This window comes from Homarus americanus, unplaced genomic scaffold (assembly GCF_018991925.1).
Source record: "Homarus americanus isolate GMGI-L3 unplaced genomic scaffold, GMGI_Hamer_2.0 scaffold25827, whole genome shotgun sequence".
In the NCBI taxonomy this organism is placed as follows: domain Eukaryota; kingdom Metazoa; phylum Arthropoda; class Malacostraca; order Decapoda; family Nephropidae; genus Homarus; species Homarus americanus.
Window position 1 is genome coordinate 7,434,152 of NW_024738300.1, and position 24,180 is coordinate 7,458,331.

Sequence of the window (24,180 nt, forward strand, 5' to 3'; positions counted from 1 at the left end):
ATGTAGTACTTGAACTACAGAGACCTGAAGTTGATAGTATCAGGTGATGAAAGTTGTGGTAACAGTGATTGAGAAACTGATAAGGGAGAGAGTTGGCATAAACGAAATTCAATTTGGGTTTATGCCAAATAAGGGGACTAGAGGGATAATGTTTATGGCCAGGCAACTACTAGAGAAATATCTTGGGAAGGAGAAAAAGGGGCACTTAATATTTGTAGACTTAGAGAAGGTTTTTGACAGAGTACCATGAGTAGTAGTAAAGTGGGTAAAGAGAAAGTTGGGAGTCAAGAAGTACCTTGTTTGGGTGGTTATGGCATTACTGTAGATGAGGGCTGAAAAACCTCTGTGAGAGTAAAGAGTGAGGAAAGTGAGGAATCGGAGGTTAAATTAGGGGGTCCACCAAAAGTCTGTCTTAACGCCCTTCTGTTTATCATGGTGCTGGAGGCAATATCATGGACTGTATACTGGCTTGCCCTGGGAGTTGTTGTATGCTGGTGAATTAGTTCTGAAAACAGAGAGTATTGAAAAGGGTGTGGAGAAATTTAAGAAATAGATGGAATAGAATCAAAAGAGCCTGAGAGTGACTGTGGAAAAAACAAAAAACAAAAGTACTGACTTGTGGCACGTGATGGAAAAGGAAAAAAGGTTCGTGCTGTCTGTAGAAAGGTGTAAGAGTGTGAAAGGTGGGTACACAAGAGGTGCATTAAAATAGATAGCAGACTGCAAGATGTTAGTGATTTTTAAGTGTTCTGTATAGTACATGCAGATAACCGTGTGGCCATAGCAAGGCTGGAGAAACTGGACACTGGGAATATGTCTCTGGACTGTGTTGAGTTGTTTTACCTAGGTGACATTGCTGGTGAGGGTGCTGAAGCCTACCCAGTTGTAAGAGTCAGAAGTTACTGGAGGAAGTTTAGGGAGCTGGTGCCTTTATTGATGGCAAGAGGATCTTTCCTCTGGGTGAAAGGAAGAATGTATGCAGCTGGTGTGAAAAATGTAATGTTGTATGACAGTGAAACACAGGCAGTTAAAGAGGATGACATACATGGACTTGAGTGAGCTAAAATGAGAATGGTGAGGTGGATGTGTAATGTGACACTGAAAGACAGGAAGCCTTGTTCAGAGGATGGCTGGGAGTGGGTATTGAGAGTATAGGCAAAGTCCTGTGTAGAGGCAGGCTGAGATGGTTTGGGCATATGGAGAAAATGGATGAGAATAATTGAGTCAAGAGGTACATGAGTCTAAATGTGGAGGGATGCATAGCCGGGGGTGGGACAAGAATGACATGGGGAGAGGTTGGAAGAAATGACATTAGAGTTAGGAACCTGACAAGAGAGACTGCAAGAGATCATGCAACATGGAGAGCTGCCATCAGGTAACCACAACTAACCCATGCAAGTGTGGAAAATGACCATAAAATATTGATGAGGATGAGGAAGATGATAGGAGTGACACATGCATGGGAACCTTAAAACTGTTCTAAAATAACTAGAAAAATAAACAGGTGAGATCAAAAGGGGGGTGATAATTTATCCAACAGTTACTTAAGAACGAAAAAACTAAAATAACTTACAATACTTTAGTTTTAAGCTCATTATCAGACTCATTCTCTGAATCTGATTCTTCATCTTTCTGGAGCAAACATTGAAGGGCTGCATCAAACCTGCCACGTGCTGCATCTATCTCACCACCTGGAGATATGGAAGACATTCTGATTAAACATCATGAAATAATAAAACTTTCTACAAAAGAGAGCCATAGTTTAATAATGTTCAATAATCTTCGATCCTGCTGCTTTCCAACCATACATAGCATTTATGTTGTTCATTAACTTTTTATAACACTAATAAATGTGTCAGTTATAAATGCTGCACCCTGTAGCTACCAACTCTGCTCAGTCATTATTTCTTGTCTTGGTAATTAGTTCTCAGAGTTAAGAGAAATACAAGTGCCTTGGTAAACATAGACTATATATTGATTATAATGAACTTGTATCAGCTTAATATACAGCTCCTCCCTGACTTACGACAGGTTAGGGACCCAAATCCAGGTCGTAAGTCGAATTGGTCGTAAGTCAAAAATGCTTAAATAATACATAGAAAATCTAAAATGGGTGTCTCTTTTTCTTCTCAGCACCACAAAACTCTCACTTTTAAGCTTGCCAGCCATTTTAAAGTGAATTACAAACGAAAATTTTATCTGTGTACTGACGTTGGGACTCAAAAATATGTAATTTGAAAAAATTTTGGTACGACTGAGGCAGGTCGTAAGTGCAGGTGGTCATAAGTCGAGTAGGTCGTAAGTCGGGGAGGAGCTGTACTATAAATAGCATAACTAACAAATAAATGTGATGATCTATATTAACATTGGTGCCTGGTCCACATTCACCCCGGAATATTGCATGTAGTGGACCACAAAATGCTGTGTATAGCTCAGTAAATAAAAATATTATATAATGTGCTGTAACTTTCACATATTGTGGCCCTGTATGTAGGCACGATACCCTGTAAGTATGAACAATTCTGGTGAGCAGGTTAAAAAGTTATTAAAACATTTGTCATTTTGTGGTCAAGTTCGCCCTGGTTGACGCTAAAATTTTGTAGTGACCGAACACAGAACCTTATATTGATTCATATTTTGGGAGATACAGCATAAATAAATAAATAAAACAAAGAATAATGTACAAGTTTGCAGGATACACATTCTTTACTTCTCACGCAACCAATCAGCAGGAATCTCGATGTCACGCTAGACATTTGTATGCAGGAGCTTACTCGTGTTTTTGTCTGATTTTTTTATTTATTATTTTTACTTTTCAATTTCAGGTTTTTTTTTTCAGATTCCTTTATAGTATTATCTTTCGTCTTGTTGGGTTTGGTTAGGTTTACATACTGTGGGTGTCCTGTTGGCTCTTCCCCTCCCCTCACCCCCCTCCGGATAGGAGAATAGGTCAGGTTTTTCTGGTTAGGTTAGATAGATATGTATATTGTACTGATACTTGAGTGGTAAGGTTTTGTTGTATTTGGTTTCATAATTTGGGGGGCATGTTTTTTACCCCATAATTTCCCTCTCCCTCTGCCCACTTTGTATGACCAAAATTGTATTTCCTTGAGCAAAATCAATAAGTAAAAAAAATAAATAAATAAATAAATAAATAAAAAATATAAATTTACGACAAAAATGTTATACAGTACAGTAGTCATTTTGTTTATGCTCTATCAACCCACGTACATATCAATATAGAGTTCCATACATGGTAACTATGAAATATTTACCAAAAACATATAGCAATATTTGGTGTGTTACTTTGTCTATATGCATAGATTTCAAAATGGGGAAAAAATATAAATGGTTTATTTTCAGACAACTTTTGGAAATAAATGGGTAGGGGAGTACAGTACATGTAAGCAAAACACCATGGGCCTTAAAAACAAAAATAGCAACAGCGTTATTGTCCAAAACATGTTAAATGGCTTCACACTGACGCAGAACACCGGTCACAAAAGAAAAACATAAGAACATAAGAAAGGAGGAAACTGCAGTGGGCCTATTGGCCCATACTGGGCAGTCCCGTTTACACCCAACCCCTATTGCTCATATAAGCATCCAACCTATGTTTGAAGCTATCCAGCATATTCAAGTTAATGATGATATTTGGTAACTTGTTCCACTCATCCACTACTCTATTTCCAAATCAGAGTTTACCTATTTCGAGTCTAAATCTAAATTTGACTAATTTAAAACCATTGTTACGAGTTTGCTCCTAAGTGGAGAGTTTGAGTACCTTTGGAATGTCACCTTTGTTTAGCCCTTACTTCCATTTATACACCTCTATCATATCGCCCCTCACTCTACGTCTCTCGAGGGAGTGCAAATTAAGATTCTTTAACCAGTCTCTGTACTCAAGGTTCCTAATGCCCGGGATTGTCTTATCATTCTCCTCTGAATTCTTTCTAGGGATTCTCTATCCATTCTGTAATAGGTGACCAGAATTGAACTGCGTAATCCAAGTAAGGTCTCACAAGTGCAAGATATAGTTTTAGGATGACCTCGCTAGTCTTGTAACTAACAGCTTTGTATGAACCCAAGTACGTACTTTATTAGCCTTGTTTCAAGCAAATACACATTGTTTACTTGGATTAAGATTCCTACTTATCATTTCTCCTAAGTCTATCTCACAGATCGCCGAGACTAAGAACTTTACATTTGTCCACATTGAATTTCATTTGCCATTTTTCAGACCATTCGAAAAATTTTTTTAGATCTTCCTGTAGTTTTGCGGAGTCCTCGTCAGATTAAATTACTCGTCCTATTCTAGTGTCATCAGCAAATTTACATATGTTGCTGTCTACGCCAATATCTATGTCGTGTATATATATATATATATATATATATATATATATATATATATATATATATATATATATATATATATATATATATATATATATATATATATATATATATATATATATATATATATATATATATATATATATATATATATATATATATATATATATATATATATATATATATATATATATATATATATATATATATATATATATATATATATATATATATATATATATATATATATATAGTATATTACAATCAAAAATCCGGCAACCGATAAACCGGAACCTTCAGTTTTCCGGCATGGATTTCGGAGCGCATTTTCAAATATTTCTTTGTTTATTTAATGAAGATATATGTTTTAGCTCATAAAATTCATACAAATTACCCGGCCAGAATATAATTTACATTGCTGGAATTCTTACAATTTGATGATCATTTTGAATATAAACATCATAGATTTTGCATTAGACATACAAATTTTAGATCTAATGTTTACTCTGAGTAAATATGTTATCTTTTGTGCAAAATATATGACATTTATATTCAAAATATTCCTGGTCTTACAAGGAATCCAGCAATGTCAATTATATTATCCTAACTTTAGTCTGAGGTATTATTTATTACTAAAAAGGTAAATATTCTGGTTTTCCCACACATTTATCTGGTAGGGAGGGAGGGACCGACCGACCATCTGGCACGGTGTGAAGAATATTTTTTTTTTTATTAACTGAAGATATTTGTTTTAGCTCATAAAATTCATACAAATTACCCGGCCAGAATATAATTTACATTGCTGGAATTCTTACAATTTGATGATCATTTTGAATATAAACATCATAGATTTTGCATTAGACATACAAATTTTAGATCTAATGTAAGTATTTTGTTTACTCTGAGTAAATATGTTATCTTTTGTGCAAAATATATGACATTTATATTCAAAATATTCCTGGTCTTACAAGGAATCCAGCAATGTCAATTATATTATCCTAACTTTAGTTTGAGGTATTATTTATTACTATACCTAAAAATCTAGTGGTTTTCCCCCCAAACATTTCTCAGAGAGGGAAGAGCCAGAGAGTGTGAGAAGAGGGGGAGGGAGTTGAGTCCATTATTTGAATGGACATTAACTTGGCGACTGTATTTCTCTATTTCTCTTAAGTATTAATTGCGTGCATGTACCATCATAAAATTAAGATGTAATTTTTACTAGAACATAGGTATTGTGCCGGAAAAAGTGGAGTTTGGGGGTCAGCCGGTCTCTATTTCATTTAATGCCATATGTTATGTTGTTCACTTTACGCGTTTCTCACTTTCCGCGGTACCCTGTGGGTTGAATTAACCGCGTAAAGTGAGGGTTCACTGTATATATAAAATAATGGTCCAAGTACTGAGCCTTGGGGTACTCCACTAGTGACGTCTCTCCAATCGGATTTAGTGCCATTAATGCTCATTTGCTGTTTCCTGTCCTATAACCACGCCCTAATCCAATTTATAATATCTCCTCCAATGCCATGAGCCTTCACTTTTCTTATTAGTCTTTCCTGGGGGACTGTCGAAGGCTTTGCTAAAGTCAAGATATACCACATCAGTCATAACCGTCGTCCACCGATTCGAAAACAGCTGAAAAGAATGTTAATAGATTATTTAGACATGAACGTCCGCTTGTGAAGCCATGTTGGGAATCATTGATCAACTTGTGCTTCTCAAGGTGATTTCGAATGAGTTTGAAATTATTGCTTCCAGTAATTTGCCTACAATTGATGTTAAACTGATTGGACGGTAGTTAGAGGATAGTGATCTATCTCCTTTCTTGAAAATCGGTATTACATTCGCTATCCTCCAGGATTCTGGTACTACACCCGTTTTTAAGGACATGTTAAACAAATTTGCTAAGGGCATACTAAGCTCTTCCTTACATTCCTTTAATACTCTGGTAAATATCTCATCGGGACCAGGTGACTTATTAGGCTTCATTAATTTTCCTCACTATCTCTGTATATAGTCGGTGCCTAGGGTATCATGTTTAAATTTTCGGTGGTGAAGGCTGTTGAAAAATATCTATATACAATAGATTATTGCTCATTTCCCTGTCATCATCAGTTAGCTCGCCGGTATCTGACTGTATTGGTCCAATCTTCTCCCGTGTTTTAGTTTGATACATTTGGTAGAATCCCTTGGGGTTTGACTTCGCCTCCCTTGCAACCTTCAGTTCATTATTCCTCTTTGCTTTTCTTATCTCGGTCTTAACCCGACTGGCCAATACCTTATAATAATCTCGGAGGTAAACTTACCACGATTTATTCTCCTACCTATAGCCTTCCTTTGTACAAAATATTCTTTAAATAATTATTTATCCATTTGGGGTCATTGTTGTTTAATCTGAGTTTTCTGTATGGTATGTTTTGCCTTTGCGCATTAAGTAGCTCATTACTTAAATTGTTGAGGAACTCATCAACCTCAGATCTCGTGATCAGGTCATCCTCAACCGTCATATTTTGTGAGGATATCGTTGTCAGATCTCCAGGTAGAGTGAGGTCGCCTTCTGTGGGTACATTGTGTGAGGTCACCTCACGCGAGGTCATGTTATTCATCCCCAAGCGTGATACCCCTTCTCTCAGCTGCCTTTTCAACCTATCAAAGTTTGCCCTTCTGAAATCTGGGACTTTAATGTAATTTTCCTTGCGACTGCCATTAAATTCTAATTTGAAACATACTTCTTTGTGATCGCTGTTAGCAAGTTCATTCCCTACCTCGACATTACTAATGGGGTTTTCTCTGTTTGACAGAACTAAATCGAGCATATTATTACCCCGGGTAGGTTCAGTTATATGTTGACTTAGGAAACAGTCCTGAACTGCTTCAAGAAAATCCTCTGATTCTGAGTTACCCGTAAGGTCGATCCAATCTATTTGGCTAAAGTTAAAGTCGCCTACTATAAAAACGTTGTTATGACTGAATGTTCTGCGCATTTCATCCCAAATAAGTCGCTCATTAACTCTTATCATGAATAGGAGGTCTATATATTACTCCTGTGATTAATTTTTCCCTACCATCGATTAATTCTAACCAAATTGTTTCTGTATTCACTTCAGTTTTTATTTCCTTATTTATTTCACACTTCAGATTATCCCTGACATCGATTGCTACTGTGACTGAACATTACCATTTGAAATGTTAGTGCATACGCAGATCTCTCACATGACAGACTGACTTCCCTTGACTGGTCGAGGCTGATCATGTGAAGTCCACATTAATGAGAAGTAAATAAAACCCGCCCAATTTGTATGATTTTTCATAACTTTGTAGTCAAATTAACTCAAAATTATAAATTTCCACCAGAAATGCAATACAGTAACATAAATTACAGTGCGTCCTCACTTAACCTCGGGGTTACATTACTGAAAACGCGACGTTATGCAAAACAACGTTAAGCGGATCAATTTTAAACATAAGAAATAGATAAAATATGCGAGTTACGTTTCCCCAGCCTCCCTGGCCTTATGCTGGATAACCATAAGGCTCACAGAGGCATTGCGTTGATTCTTGTCCTCCATCCACATTGCCAGCATCTTTTCCACCTTCTCTATCACAGTGCTTCTGGTATGAATCGTCTTAGTAGCACTCAGAGAAGAACCACTTCCAGAACTAACCTTAATCTTGTCATCATTGGTCCGTATAGCACGCACCGTTGTGGGGGTAGCACATGATGGGCGCTTGGAAGCCATTTTGAATGGTTAGAGTACGGTCTTAGAGCAAAAACATTTACAGTAAGCAAACACGAATGATGTGAAGTCTTAACAGAGACTGGCTTGGCGTCGCTTGGGGACACTGTGATGTTCCGCGAGTGAGGGCAGCATGCCGTGCCGAGAGACATAGCGTGGCCACACATGAACGGGTGATGCTCAGTATAAAGTAGTACGTGACGCGCAAAACGTCGTAGTATCGTATCACCGGGCCATTAAACAAAATTTTGGTCTCTAAGTTCAGCGATGTAGTACTGAAACAACGTTAAGCAGGACGACATTAAGCGAGAACTTACTGTATTCCTTAATTTATTTTGGTCTTTCTCCCTTTATAAAAAATTAATGGTAATGTCCGAGAACAGCACGACCACCAGAAGGAGTTATTCAATTCCGTTCATTTTTTTTCCACAGATGTTCTCAGTCATTACAGTAAGTATAGGTATTTTAAAATAGGTGACATATACAGTACCAGAACCTTATAGACCCTGACCTAACCAACAAAAGAAACTTACCTAACCCTACCTAACTTCCTAGTCGGGGGACCTATGCTATATTAAACAGATAGCACCTACAGGTACAGCTACTCCTCGACTTATGACCACCTGGACATCGTCCACCCCAGTCGTACCAAATATTTTTCAAATTATGTATTTTCGAGTCCTGGCGTTAGTGATTGCGCTGTTTACTGACAAAATTTTCGTTTGTAATTCACTTTAAAATGGCTGGCAAGCGTAAATTAAGAGTTTTGTGGTGCTGAGAAGAAAAAGAGACACCCATTTTAGAATTTCTGTATTATCTTCGCATTTTCGACTTACGACCAATTCGGCTTACGACCTGGATTTGGGTCCCTAACCCCGTCGTAAGTCGAGGAGTGGCTGTAATTTGATATCTTGTACCAATGGAAGCAACTTGGTGAAGCATCATGTGTAATTTTAATTTTTTTGTGAACGTGACAGTCAGGGTTGTTATGATTTAAATCGATTTAAATCAGAGTAAAAAAATCATGATTTAAATCAAAATGATTTTTTTACTAATAACTGTTTTCTCCTTTTATTCTACATGACTGAAAAGTATATGCAATGCAGCAGGCTAATAACATTATTTGGATTTACATAATTATGTACTGTACTATAGTCTGTTCTCTCCAGTTTTGCGAAACTTTGATCATATCGTAAGGTCTCATTATTAATGTATATATTTACATGAAATATATTGTTACCTAAGATAATAAATACTATTGAAATTCAGAAATCATCACATCCCAGGATCTTTGTATAGTAGAGCAGGAGGAACAATGCTAGTAATACCATCAGACACACGATGGAACACAGTGACAGATTCTATTGAATCTTATTTAAAGAACTGGGAGACCCTTGTCAAAGTGTGCAAAGAAAATAGTGAAGACATTGATAAGAAAATTGAAAGGAAAGTTAATGATAAGGCATTAAAAAGAACTGCAGAAGACTATTTAGAGAGACTTAAGCCTATTGCTGTGGCATTGGACTGTGTCCAGAGAGAACATACCCTATTAAGTAATGCTGTAGAAATCTGGGTAAAACTGAAAACTGAAATTAAGGAGTATTTAACAGATAAGAAGGATATGGATAATTTTGAAAAAAGAATCAAAGTAGCATTGACACCTGCCCATTTTCTAGCTAATGTGATAGATCCAAGGTATCAGGGCAGACATCTGACTCCCGAGCAGCGAGACATTGCAGAACAGTATGTGTGCGAGTCTCTTCTGCATTTCCTTTCAACATTAATGTCCTTCCAAGGAAGAAGTGCACCATTTAAAGAGGTCTATTTTGGTAAAGATGTAAAATCTCTCTCACCTCTTGCTTGGTGGCAGTATTTTGCCAATGATATGACAGAAAATGTAATGGATGTTCCTAGGCAATTATTTACAGCTGTTGCATCATCAGCAGGGGTTGAGAGAATTTTTTCCACATATAGATTTGTACACTCAAAGGTAATAAATCACCTAGGACAGGAAAAGGCATCTAAGCTTGTCACAGTACATAAGCATTTCAATGTTCAACTAAGCTAATTTAAATGTTTTGAACTATTTTTGTTGTTTACAGAATGAGAATATTGTGTTGACTTGAAGTTATTACCGGTAATTCTTAATACACTATAATCCTAAAAATGTAAGAAAATAAACTTGTTACCAGTATTATATTTTTTACAATATGAGAAAATTATTCTGTTGACTTGAAGAAGTTAAGTTATTAATTTTAGAAACACTGTAATCCTATAAGAGCATTTATGTTAAATTTCATTATTATGTTTGGATTTGTACACTCAAATGTAAGTTATGTTACCAGTTTTCTTTTATTTTACAAAAAGAATATTATTGTGTTAAATTCCATTGGTACATCTACTGCACAAATATCTTAATGCCAATTTTCTGTTTATTATCCTGAATAAGCTTTGGTTGAAAAATACTGTTTTTATGATTTAAAAATACTATTTTAATGCAATTAGTAAAAACATAAAAAAATTGATTTAAATAAAAAAAATCCGATTTAAATCAAATAAATCGATTTTTTTTAAATCACGATTTTTTCCAATGCTGGTACTGACAGTACGCTCAGACCAAACAGGTCGGTTGTAAACAAACTGAGTAGACGTCACCAAAACTGATTTGGCAGATTTTTCTGAGGAGTATTTATGGTAAATAATTAATTTTTCATGTACAAAGCACATAGACATCATTTTATGTCATAAGATCAGTTTTTCACCATGTTTTACCCTGCAATTTCCCTCATCCTTCATGTCCTGCACACTACAGGTGATTTATGATTGTAGAGAGAAAAAAAGAATTAAAATTAAAGGTTGTTGCCTCTTTTTCAATACGTACTTACTATAATAATAACACCTGCGGAAAAATTAGTGAAATCGTGCAACTCCTTTTGGTGTCAGTGCTGTTCTCAGAAATTACTATATTAATGTAGAGTTCTGTGATTGTACTCTACTGATTCTTAACTGAACAATTTTCCAAAAGAAAATCCCCCCAAAACCACTAGTTTAACATATACTGTACTGTATCAAACAAATGTACTGCATCAGTGAAGATTATGTCCAAAAAATTCAGTGTAATAACTTGGGGTACAAGTTGACCATCTCAAATCGGGACTGATTGGGACCTGAGCAGTGTCGGATTAGTGATTTTGCCGAACCACAGGTGGTTTGGTTAGGATTAAATAAATAAACACCTCTAACCCACTTCATAACCACCTCACCCTACCTCTAAAATACCTTGTAAATAGTACAAGTTGGATAATAAAAAGAAAAGAAACAACAAATGAAAAGCAAGTGAAATTTGTTGAAGTACTACAGGCAAAATACCTTACAGGCTATCTGTATTTACTTACATCAGAAGGTTGGTTATTGACACTTCCAAAGTAAAGTGTTGGATTGTACAACTAAGCAGAGTTACATAAGAACATAAGAAAGTGGGATACTGCAGGAGGCCGACTGGCCCATACATGGCAGATCCCTTTCACACCCATCCCAGCACTTCCATGTGCCTATCCAACTTCGTCTTGAAGCTCCCTAGCGTCCCCGATCCTACTATAGCACTCGGTAGCCTATTCTACATATCCACAACTCTATTACCAAACCAGTGCTTGCCTATATCCTTTCTGAATCGGAATTTATCTAATTTAAAGCCATTTGTTCTAGTTGTTTCGTTATTACTGAGCTTCAGAACATCTTCCATTTTACCCTTGTTAATCCCACTTACCCACTTGAACACCTCTATCATATCTCCCCTAACTCTACGCCTCTCTAATGAATGCAAGCCTAAGCTTTTCAGTCTTTCTTCATATGGAAGGTTTCTAATATTATGGATCAATTTTGTCATTCTTCTTTGTACTCTCTCCAAAGAATCTATGTCCATTCTATAATAAGGACACCAGAATTGAACCGCATAATCCATGTGTGGCCTCACTAATGCTAGGTAAAGTTTCAAGACAACGCCAGCAGTTCTGTTACTCACACTCCTAGATATGAACCCAAGAATCCTGTTTGAGTTGCTGCGAACGCTAATACATTGTTTTCTAGGTTTCAAGTCGTTGCCAACAAATACACCTAGATCTTTTTCACAATCTGAGTTTTCTATTTCCGTGTTACCTAGTTTATACTTAACGTTTGTATTCGTCTTCCCTATCTGTAGTACCTTGCATTTATCAGTATTAAAATTCATTTGTCAGTCTACTGACCACTCATGTAAGGTATCTAGATCTCTTTGAAGGTGTTCAAAGTCACTGTCTGAATTTATCACTCTCCCCATTTTGGTATCATCTGCAAATTTACTAATCCTACTAGTTATACCTAAATCAAGATCATTAATGAATATAACAAACAGCAGAGGGCCTAATACAGATCCCTGGGGAACTCCGCTTTTGACCGCACTCCAGTCTGACTTAAATCCATTTATGCTGACTCTTTGTTTCCTACCAGTTAACCATGACCTAATCCATTTTACTAATGATCCACCTATTCCATGTGCTTCTACCTTCCTTATCAATCTCTCATGAGGGACTCTGTCGAATGCTTTACTGAAATCTAAATAAATTATATCATATGACTTATCATTATCTACCACTTCATATACTTCTGAGAAAAAGCTAAGCAAATTTGTGAGACAAGAACGTCCCTGGGTGAACCCGTGCTGAGAAGAATGAATTAAGTTGAATGTTTCAAGGTGGCTTCTGATTTTCGTAGCAATAATTGACGGGGGATCATCAGGTCTGTCTTGTGTTTCATCTAAAAAGATGATAGAATCTTTGCTATCTGGTGTTGGTGATGAAGTTGGCATATCTTCAAGAACTGGTGATGGTGGTGCCAGCACATCTGGGTGAACAGAAGTTGATGGCACTGGATTTTGAAGTGTTGACTCCTGTCTTGCAGATTTCTCTGCTATTTTTCTAAACATATCCTGCAAGCTAACCTGTTTCATGTATTTTGGTCTTTCTTTGATTAGTTTTTCTTGCAACATGTAAACATTCATTATTTCCTGTTCAGTAATAAAACTGCATTGTTCGAGACCTTTTATCAATTCACCTGTTAGCTCAACTAACTTATCAATGGACATTCTTTCAGCTACCTCTTTCTCACTTTCATCATTACTTTTTCCCCCACTGTTGTTTGTCTCTGAATTTACAACCATCTTAACAATTTCAACGTCAGTATAATGATGAACAGTTGATTCATCATCATCAACACCCATCCACTCGTTAATGTTATCTACATCCAGCCTCGATGCAACTTCCTTCGCAGTAGGATTACTGAGATCTTGAGCATAAGAAAGCAGTTCACGTACAATCTGATTTTGATATGAAACCCTAAACCCTGTAAATTCATTTATTTCTCACCAGGTGCAGAGCTGAACATTAAAGCTGGCCACAAATTATGTCATCCATTTCAATGTTGATGATTCTACTGACTGCCAAGCATTAGCAACTCCATAAATCACAACTCTCATATTAAATTCTTTCATAAATTCCTTTACTCAATGAAGACATGACTGGGGCTGAATAAGACCAGTTTATAATAATAAATGAAGAAACACACAGGAATAACTTGGTGCTCCTCAAACACCGTGCCAACAGCCGAGTCCTGTAGTGGCACCACCAAAACAATAGCGGGGGTTGGCGAGACCGGCGCAAAATTTGAAATTACGGTGGTCAAATTATGTCCGAACCAGCGGTGGAACCGGATTACTGATTGCCGGATATGAGGTGATCTACCTGTATTAGTTTACAAGTTGCCCATAATGTCCCACAGTATTTTTGGGTCCAGTTCCAGGTAAATCTTGTCATTTATAAAAAAAAAATTAGTAATGTTTCCGTTGCAAATGATTCGTTTTCAAGAAAATCGCTTTAATTTGTTAGGAAGTCATCGAATATTTTCTAGGCCAGTGTTGATGTTACCTGGTTGGTTAGGTTAGGTAAGTTTGGTTAGTTTGGGTTGGTTGCTTCAATATAAGCTCTGTTGGGGGTCCTGGTGGTGTAGCCCCCCTTGGTTAGGTAATGTATATATTCTGAACAATGGCAGTTATGTTAGTAGAGTTACTGATTTTGAGATGAAATCTAGGTTTTACCAATGGGTTTTGGTGTGATTCACTCAGATTAGATAATCTTTTTCCAAAGCTTGGCTCTGATTTTCAAATTTTGGCTTTTCTTTACTTGTTAAAAACGGATATTCCGAGCCACCTTTAGTCATTTATATAGCATATCACCTAGCAGAATTGATTAAAACATCAAAAACCACGACAAAAACGTTAACTTCATGTCCAAAACCAGTAAGGGCAACCTGTAAAAATTTCCCTAACTTGGTGTTCCTTTTGTATGTTCTGTTCACCCAACACGTGTGAGTGTGTAATGTAAGAGGAAGATTATGAACTTCATATTGTTCCTGTTCTCTGGATCTTTTATCTGACAGAATAAAGTAAAAAATGGTTTCTTCAGAGTAACAAGAGTGAGTACATGTTGTAGTCTGTTCATTAAGGCCCAGCTCCCATTGTGAAGAACATCAGAGTACAGAACACATTTCATAGACATTTGAATTACGTTACACAAACTATGGTGACTTACTGGGATCATCTCTCTCTAATTTAATACGGATGCCAGAGGACGCCATAGTCAGCCGTTTCTTCTTCTCCTCTCTTTTATATATAGTCTACATAAAGGGTTTCTTGTAGCAGGGACAGCACACGCGGGATCACCTGAAGAAGGACACTTTACTCCTCAGTTATAAACTTAAACCAAAACTTCTCCATAAATGTGTTCGGGTGTGAGGCTGATGACCTGTGCCCCTGTTAATGTTCTCTCCATCTCTATTTAACACTTAATGACTAATATTTGACTTAATTTTTTTTAGAAATAATTACTTTAACATCAAAGAGTTGTGAATCTAATAAATTATATAAGTTATAGAGAGATAAATGACTAAACTAATAAACCTGAACATAGTGTGTTTACTATATCACCAGAGTATCTGCTATTTATATAATATTTCAGCTTTATATAGAATGTTTTACAATATATCATTTTATATTATTAATTAATTAGTATATTTTCACTAAGCTATGTATATAAAATAATAAACTATGCGTCATGTAACATAATATAATAAAATGGCGGGAAAGCTTGACAATAGAGGTACAGATAACGTCAAATGATTTTATTCAGCTCAAGAGGAAACCCGTACACAAGGGGTTAATTATATTAGATAAATTTGGTTGAATTTAACGACTAAATCCGGACAACAATGGATAAGATAGGAGCGTGGCCTTTAGAGAAGTATGCCCGCCTGGCCACTCCAAGGGATACCAAAAGATGGCAGCTACTCAACAACTCTCCCACTAAGCCACTCATCCTCATCCTCACTAAGGTAAAATGTCTCCACCCTATTTAATATACATTTAAAGCATGAACTTCGTTGAACGATGACCTAGCAAAGTCTCAATTTTTTGTCTCTTATGAACATCAAATGTGTTATTTTGCAGAAGCTTAATATTGATGAAATCATTGATAAATTTGGGTATATTTTGTTCTTGTTATTTATATATACCTTGAGGGTAGGGGGCCCCAAGTTGATCTGTGCCTCAGGCCCCTATTAAGCTTAATCCGGCCCTGGGCTATACTAAGTTTAGGTTTAGGAGGGAGATAGGAAGAAACTGGTTCACAAATGGGGTGGTGGACGAGTGGAACAAGCTTAGCAACTTTGCAGTAAGTGCTGGAATGCTGGAAAGTTTCAAAAGGAGGCTGGATAGATTCATGGATGATAGAGTGGTAGTAACTCTCGACAGGAGCTGCCATGCACAGGCCAACCGGCCTATTGCAGACTCCTTATTTTCTTATCTTCTTATCTTCTTATACTGTACTGTATTTATTTTATCTTTGACTCAAATGTAAAATAAATACAATACAGGATTTGAGCTTTTATAATAATAACGTGAACTTCTCTGTCCTTAAATTTATTATGGCACAGACTTGTCATGTCGTATAATAACAGTATGTCCTCGTGTCAGTCTTCAGTATTTTTTAATTTTGAATCTGACGTTTAATACATTGCTTCTTTAAGATTAATGTTTATTATGTTGTTTCTTTAACTTTAAAGTTGGTGATGATTGATGATTTGAGGCAGGATGGTGATAATTGATGACTTCAGGGATGATAGTAATAATTGATGATTTGAGGCAGGATGGTGATGATTGATGACTTCAGGGATGATAGTAATAATTGATGATTTAAGGCAGGATGGTGATGATTGATGACTTTGGGGATGATGGTGATAATTAATGACTTAAGGGATGATGGTAATATATGAGGGCGGATTGATGGTGGTAACTGATGACTGTAGGGATGATGGTGATAATTGATGACTTGAGGGATGATAATGATAATTGATGACTTGACGGATGGTGGTAATAAATGCAGGATGACGGCGATGACTAAAAGCCTTTCTGTGTCCTCCCAGAACGGCGTCATGAAGGTGGAGGCAGGACGGGTGTTGCTGGAGTACTGGAACTTGCTGTTGGTGAAGGAGGTGAAGACACATTGTCAGGGAGACTGTATACTCTTCCATTGCAAGCTCAAGGTTTGCCCCACCCCTCTTTCTCTTACTTCCTTAGGTTGTCACAACACCGACATTGAGCTAAATGCAGTGACAAAATTAAACATTTTTATGTCACAGAGGATGTCTCACTGTCATTCATTAGATGTGAAAATTGTCAAAATTCTGTACCCAAATGAGGCTACCTCACTGTATTTCTCTAATTAGCTCTAATGCCTTGTGAAATAAACATGTAAAATTAAGTGTACACGGGCCATGTTCCCGCAGGATGCAGTACGCAAGTGGAGGGTGAAGTTCTGTGGTGGTGCAGCAGCAGAGAACAACTGTAACTCCTGCTCCCGCGCTCTAAACTCCTTTATTGACCCTGCCACTCCCATCCTACACCCTTACTCTCTCTCCGACGACGGTGCCTTCTGTGTAGGACTCCAGTCTCAAAGCCTCCCTAATGCCCACATAGGAGTGAACGAAGGCGGTGTGGTGGTGGTGAAGGGACGAACACCCACCTGACGGAGGGAAGAAGGCCAAGCTCACCACACCGAACAGCCCAGAATACGACCTCGACACTGAAGGTAACGTGGACAGGTCTTGTGTCTGCTTTTGTTGATATACTATATTTTTATCTTTGTTGGTCTCCCTCTTGTCCATATTTAATTTACATAAGTTAAAACAAAGCTCTAGTTGATCTCAAATGTCCAGCTCGCCAGTCGAATTAATTGTTTACATGACCTCAATTTTTTTAATGTGATTTCATAATATTTTTGTGTAGTGATGAGTAGATCCTTTTCCAGACTTAGAGATGGTCGCTGATACTGAACCAAACAATGTAAGAAACACCTTCATCCAAGACAATGCAGACCACATCCTTGTCACAGAGGATGTAAGCCACACTCTTGCCCCAGAGAGTGTAGGCCACACCCTTGTCACAGAGAGTGCATGCAACACCCTTACCCTAGGTAGTGCAGGCCACACCCTCGTTTCAGGTAGTGCAGGCCACACCCTTACCAAAGGCAGTGCCGGCCACACCCTTATCTAGGTAGTACAAGCCACATCCTTGTCCCAGGTAGTGCAGGCCACACCCTTGATCCTGGTAGTACAGGTCATACCCTTGTCCCAAGTAGTGCAGGCCACACCCTTGCCCTAGGTAGTGCAGGCCACACCCTTGTTTCAAGTAGTGCAGGCCACACCCTCGTTTCAGGTAGTGCAGGCCACACCCTTACCAAAGGCAGTGCCGGCCACACCTTACCCTACGTAGTGCAGGCCACACCCTCGTTTCGGGTAGTGCAGGCCACACCCTTGTCCAGGTGCAGGCCACACCCTCTCAGGTAGTGCAGGCCACACCCTTTGCCGGCCACACCCTTATCCAGGTAGTACAGGCCACATCCCCCAGGTAGTGCAGACCACACCCTTGATCCTGGTAGTACAGGCCACATCCTTGTCCCAGGTAGTGCAGGCCACACCCCCACCATACCCTTGTCCCAAGTAGTGCAGGCCACACCCTTGCCCTAGGTAGTGCAGGCCACACCCTTAAGGGTGCAGGCCACACCTTGCCCCAGGTAGTGCAGGCCACACCCTTGCCAGGTAGTGCAGGCCACACCCCAGGTGCAGGCCACACCCTTGCCCAGGTAGTGCAGGCCACACCCTTTTGCAGGCCACCCCAGGTAGTGCAGGCCACACCCTTGCCCAGGTAGTGCAGGCCACACCCTTGCCCCAGGTAGTGCAGGCCACCCCAGGTAGGTGCAGGCCACACCCTTACCCCAGGGTGCAGGCCACACCCCCCCAGGTAGTGCAGGCCACACCCTTGCCCCAGGTGTTTGCCCCCCACACCCTTGCCCCAGGTAGTGCAGGCCACACCCAGGTAGTGCAGGCCACACCCCCAGGTAGTGCAGGCCACACCCCAGGTAGTTGCCCCCAGGTAGTGCAGGCCCACACCCTTGCCCCAGGTAGTGCAGGCCACACCCACCCCTCACACCCCCAGGTAGTGCAGGCCACACCCAGGTAGTGCAGGCCACACCCTTCCCAGGTAGTGCAGGCCCACACCCTTACCCCAGGTAGTGCAGGCCACACCCTTGCCCCAGGTAGTGCAGGCCACACCCTTACCCCAGGAAGTGCAGGCCACACCCTTGCCCTAGGTAGTGCAGGCCACACCCTTGCCCTAGGTAGTGCAGGCCACACTGTTGTCCCAAGTCCTACAGACAGTTTAAGCAATATCCTTAACACTGAGAGCTTAAGAGATGGTAGACATCTGGAGCAGCTGGTGAGAGCGGTGCTACAAGACCCTGGCCTGCCTGACCTAGTGGAGGCCGTCTATAATGTGATGGCTAATATGTGACACACACACACACAGACACACACACACAGACACACACACACACACACACACACACACACACACAGACACACACACAGACACACACACTTTCAAACCCATGTTTAGGATATTCTTGTCCAACATTAAAGAACAGTTATTCAAGATGACCGTTATTTATAATATTTTCCTAATGCTCAAGGACCAGTGACCAAGTACAGGTATTTTCTCCATATGTTAGCGAGTTATTTGGTTTGCTACACCCACACCACCTCGATGGAGTACTAATTGTCCAAGATGCATTATGCAGTGTGGTTCACTCGCTGGTATCCAATTTAAAGGTGAAGTTTTCTCAAGTCTCGTGCTGTTGATGACGCAAACATTCACTGGTAGATTGAAGCCAGTCAAGAAGACAAGCTACAGCAAACATTCGCTAATATGGATTTCAGTTCATTAATTAGGGTTCTATCACCCAAACTTCGGGACTACCAGCTAGTGAATCACCCTGTACTGTACTACACATTACAGTTTATTGTTTGTGTAGCCTACTCGAGAAAGTACACATCAATATGTATTTTCTACACTGGGGTCGTCACCTCGTACACAGAGACCATCAGCTGGTGACATAACCTGGATAAATGACACTTCACCATGTAGAAGTGAAGTGAAGGTGGTGTTTCTGACCTCGTGTACCAGACTGTGGCCGAATAACTTGTCCACCTTGTGATTATTGTAATTTGGAAATATGAAATTAATTTTGACTTGCAGTATTGTAACTCACTTATGAGTTTTTTTCAATTTTTGTTTTTGTTTTTAAATAACTTTGAGAGGTAGAGTAATGTAACCAATACTATCATATGACTAACACATTGAACAAATAAAGCATGTAATCTTTATTAACTCTTATTACTACTGACACTTAAAGCAGGTAACTCGGGGGAATTTACTGTATGTGGTTAGCCCAACCCCCCAGCTACAGTGATGTACAGTGTTCAAGGTGACCATCACCACTATTGAGGGGCCTCATTATGGTGGCATCTGTCTTGACCATCAAATAAACGACACTAGTGAGTCAGTTTACCCACCTGAAGCTAAACTGACCCCTGGCTCGAGTTGGCAACTTGGATTCTGGCTACTTTTGAGACTTTGATTCTCACTAAGATTGTGGTCTTACTCTCCCTGATGCTGGACCTACACCCTTCTGTAAGGTCTGACTCTCCCTCATGCTGGACCTACACCCTCCCTCCTGTAAGGTCTTACTCTCCCTGATGCTAGACCTACACCCTCCAGTAAGGTCTTACTCTCCCTCATGCTGGACCTACACCCTCCTGTAAGGTCTTACTCTCCCTCATGCTGGACCTACACCCTCCTGTAAGGTCTTACAGTCCACGTCCATGAGGGCATCCAAACCCCTCTCTTGTCATGTGGCCATTGTCAGGACTTGGCCATCGTCTCATCCAAGTTCCCAAAGCCCATCCTCGCCGTGACACACCTCAACAGGTGTGCAGAGATACCTGTTTCAGCCATGACCACACCTGCTGCCGCCCGGGAGTTTTTTCTTCGTCAGTTCAGCGACGTCCTTGTCTCCAAGTCCGACCTCCAGAAGACGCCGCTCAAGAAGATGACAGGCCCCCCGATGAGAATCTACCTCAAGCCTGGCGCGACGCCTTTCGCCACCCACACACCCAGACCTATCCCCTTTGCCCTACGGGACAAGGTGAAGGCGGAGCTCGATTCTCTGGTGCAGCAGGGGATCATCAGACGCGCCGGTGAGGAGCCCTCCGAGTGGTGCCACCCTATGGTCTTGGCACCCAAGCCTGTAGGTGTTCGCATCACAGTGGACCTCACCCATCTCAACTCGCAGGTCTCCCGTCCCGCCCATCCATCGCCTACGCCCATTCAAGCAGTCCGCAGCATCACCCTGTCTGCAAAATTCTTTACCACGGCGGATGCACTACATGGGTACTGGCAAGTCGACCTGGCGGAAGAAGATCGCCACCTCACTACATTCATCACGCCCCACGGCCGCTTCCAACACTGCCGCGGACCCATGGGCTTCGCAGCAACGGGGGATGCGTACTGCCTCCGTGGGGATATGGCTCTGCAGGGTGTCACCAACTGCGTGAAGGTCGTAGATGACATCCTGCTCTTCGACGATGATCTCCCGGCCCACTTGAACCGAGTTCATCTGATGCTCACAAGATGTCGTGCCCATGGTATCACCCTGAACAAAGATAAATTTGTGGTCGCCGCCTCCCAAGTTAACTACTGCGGCTACAACATCTCGCCAGAGGGGATCTCAGTTGATGAGGAGAAGGTCAAGGCCATCAGGGACTTCCCTACTCCAGCGAACCTGACCAACCTTCACTCGTTTATGGGCCTGGTAAATCAGCTGGCCGACTTCTCCCCTGAAATCGCCGCATCAGCCCAACCTCTACGCCCCCTCATGAGCCCCAAGCGCTCTTTCCTCTGGACTCCTGACCACGACCTAGCGTTCAGGAATGTTAAGAAGGCGTTGCTGTCACCACCAGCCTTGGCACCCTTCGACCCGTCCTTACCAGTGGTCCTCCAGACCTACGCCTCCCGTCTATACGGCCTCGGATATGCCCTCCTTCAAGATCACGGCCAGGGTAGACTGCGCTTAGTTCAGTGTGGCTCCAGGTTTTTGACCGACACGGAGACCAGATACGCCACCATCGAACTAGAGATGCTGGCAGTCGCCTGGGTTATATGGCCAAGTGCCGCCTTTACCTGTTTGGCCTTGGGCATTTCACCCTCATGATGGACCACCGCCCACTCATACCCATCCTCAATCACTACATGTTGGACACCATTGAAAATCCCCGCCTCCAACGTCTCAAAGAGAAGACCGCCCCCTACGTCTTTACGGCTGTGTGGCGCGCCGGTAAGCTTCTGTGCATACCAGACGCCCTCTCCCGAGCCCCTGTTAGTCGCCCCACACCTGAAGATGAAGTCGACTGTACCACGGCCGCGGCTCACGTTCGGTCTTTAGTGACACACACAGCCACTTCTCTTGCTGACAAGACGACGACGACGCCCTCCATCGAAGACGATAGTACTCTCCAGGAGCTTCGCATCGCCGCCGCTCAAGACCCGGCATACGTCCAACTCCTCGACTACGTCTCCGCTGGATTCCCCACCAACTGCTACAACATTCACGCCTCCGCCCTCCCCTTCTGGAAGCTAAGGGATAGCCTCTATGCGGACGGAGAGCTGGTGTTGTACGGCCCCAGGATCGTCGTTCCCGCTGCCCTACGCCAGCGCACCTTGTCCCGCCTCCATGACAGCCACCGTGGTGTTGAAGCCACCAGGCGCAGAGCCCGTCAGACCATCTTCTGGCCTGGTATTGACGCCGATATTAAGAGCACGGTGGAGGCCTGTGAGCCTTGCCAGCAACTCCAGCCCAGCCAGCAACAAGAGCCGTACCTGTGCAATGACCTCCCGAAGCGGCCCTTTGAGTCCGTGTCCGCCGACTTCTTTCATGTGGCCGGAAAGTCTTTCCTGGTGGTCGCCGACAGGCTCTCTGGATGGCCCGTGGTGGTTCCCTGTGATCGGGACACCACCTCTTCTAGGGTCATCCGGATGTTCTGTTGCTTCTTCCGGGAAGTCGGAGTGCCTCTCCGCCTCCGAACCGACGGTGGGCCCCCGTTCAATATCCACGAGTTCAAGAGCTTCGCCGAACGCTGGGGCGTCCACCACATCGTCACCTCCCCTCATTACCCACAGGCGAATGGCCACGCCGAGGCAGCGGTAAAGTCCGTAAAATACCTCATCCTCAAGACAGCACCGACGGGGAACCTGGACTGTGAGGAGTTCGACAGGGGCTTACTGGAACTCCGTAACACCCCCTACCCCTGCCGGACGCTCTCCTGCCCAGGTGTTGTATGGCCGCCCCCTTCGTACTTGTGTGCCTGCCCACCCCCAGTCCTTCTTAGATGAATGGCAGATCAAGGCGGACGAGTGTGACCGCCGTGAGGCTGCCTGGATGGCCCAAGTGACAAGCCACTATGACGCCCACGCCCGCCCCCTTCCCAGGTTGACTGTCGGCCAGCAAGTACAAATCCAGGACCCGACGTCACACCGCTGGGACAAGGTCGGGGTCGTCATGGGCCGTGGCGAGTCCCGTTCGTACCAAGTCCGCCTCCCCAGTGGTTGTGTATGGTGGCGAAACAGACGCCATCTCCGCCCAGTGCCATCCTCTAGTGACGAACCTTCCTCCCCGTCCCCTGTGCCTCCTTGCCCAGACCAGGAACGAAGGTCGTCAGTTGATCCTCCCATTGTCCCTCGCCGCTCCCCCCGACTCATGGAAAAAGAGTCCGTAGCCGCTCGAGATTGCACTACGAGCGTAAAGGGGGGGGGGGAGATGTATAGATATGTAAATACCAAGATATGTGAACACGCCTGACGGCAAGACTCTGTTACCATTCATTGTACCATTTATTCACATGTCTGTATTACTATATATTATTATAGCATGTCTGATATCTATGCTTATGTCTAATGCCTATGTCTACCTACTATGTCCCGAAGTACCATGTCTGTACCGCACTAGTCAAGTAACTAGAAGGTCTCATTTATTGTCCTAGTAATGTCTAGCAACTCTCCCTGCCTAGCTAGCTAACTTCCCTCAGATCGGCTTCGGCCTGGATACGACACGGAGTCCTTTGTGCTTGCTCCTGCTTCTGTACCTGTTGGTTATCCTACCAAGTCTTGTACTACTTATGGAATATATCTACTGCTCGTGCTCTGGAGTTTGAAGAACCTTGGCTCGGATTACATCCCACCACATTTATCACGTACCTTTTTAGTGTTAAATGCTGTTTTCCCCATTGAGCATGTCTGGAAAATGTCCATCTGCCTCCTCTGGGGCACCTAAAGCTAAAAAGACACGAAAAACAATCGCAATGGATGTGAAATTATGTGATCACCCGCCTTCAGAGAGGAGAGAGTGTGTCGGAGGTTGGCCACGTGCTTGGTTTAAGTGAGACACTGTTCGTACCCTGTGCGGTATATGATGGTTCCCGTAACCTGTAACATTTACAGGTATGCTAATGGGAAAATTATGTTTAATTTACGCATTTTTTAATTAAGCAGTGGTTTTCAAGAACATAACCCCAGTGTAAAACGAGAGGTGGAAGTATTAACAGATGGAGCCGACAACTT

General features: G+C 41.6%; 1 protein-coding gene across 1 annotated transcript in view; it reads right to left on the minus strand.

The window, feature by feature from the left end:
- LOC121873810 (protein lin-37 homolog) overlaps positions 1-14,953 on the minus strand; it is a 47,849-nt gene extending 32,896 nt beyond the window's left edge. The window contains exons 1-2 of the mRNA XM_042377515.1: positions 14,708-14,953; positions 1,574-1,691 (exon numbers count right to left, since the gene is read on the minus strand). Of these exons, the coding sequence (XP_042233449.1) occupies positions 1,574-1,691; positions 14,708-14,753 (164 nt within the window). The 5' untranslated portion in view covers positions 14,754-14,953. The remainder of the gene's footprint in view (positions 1-1,573; positions 1,692-14,707) is intronic.
- Between the last annotated feature and the right edge of the window lie 9,227 nt (positions 14,954-24,180).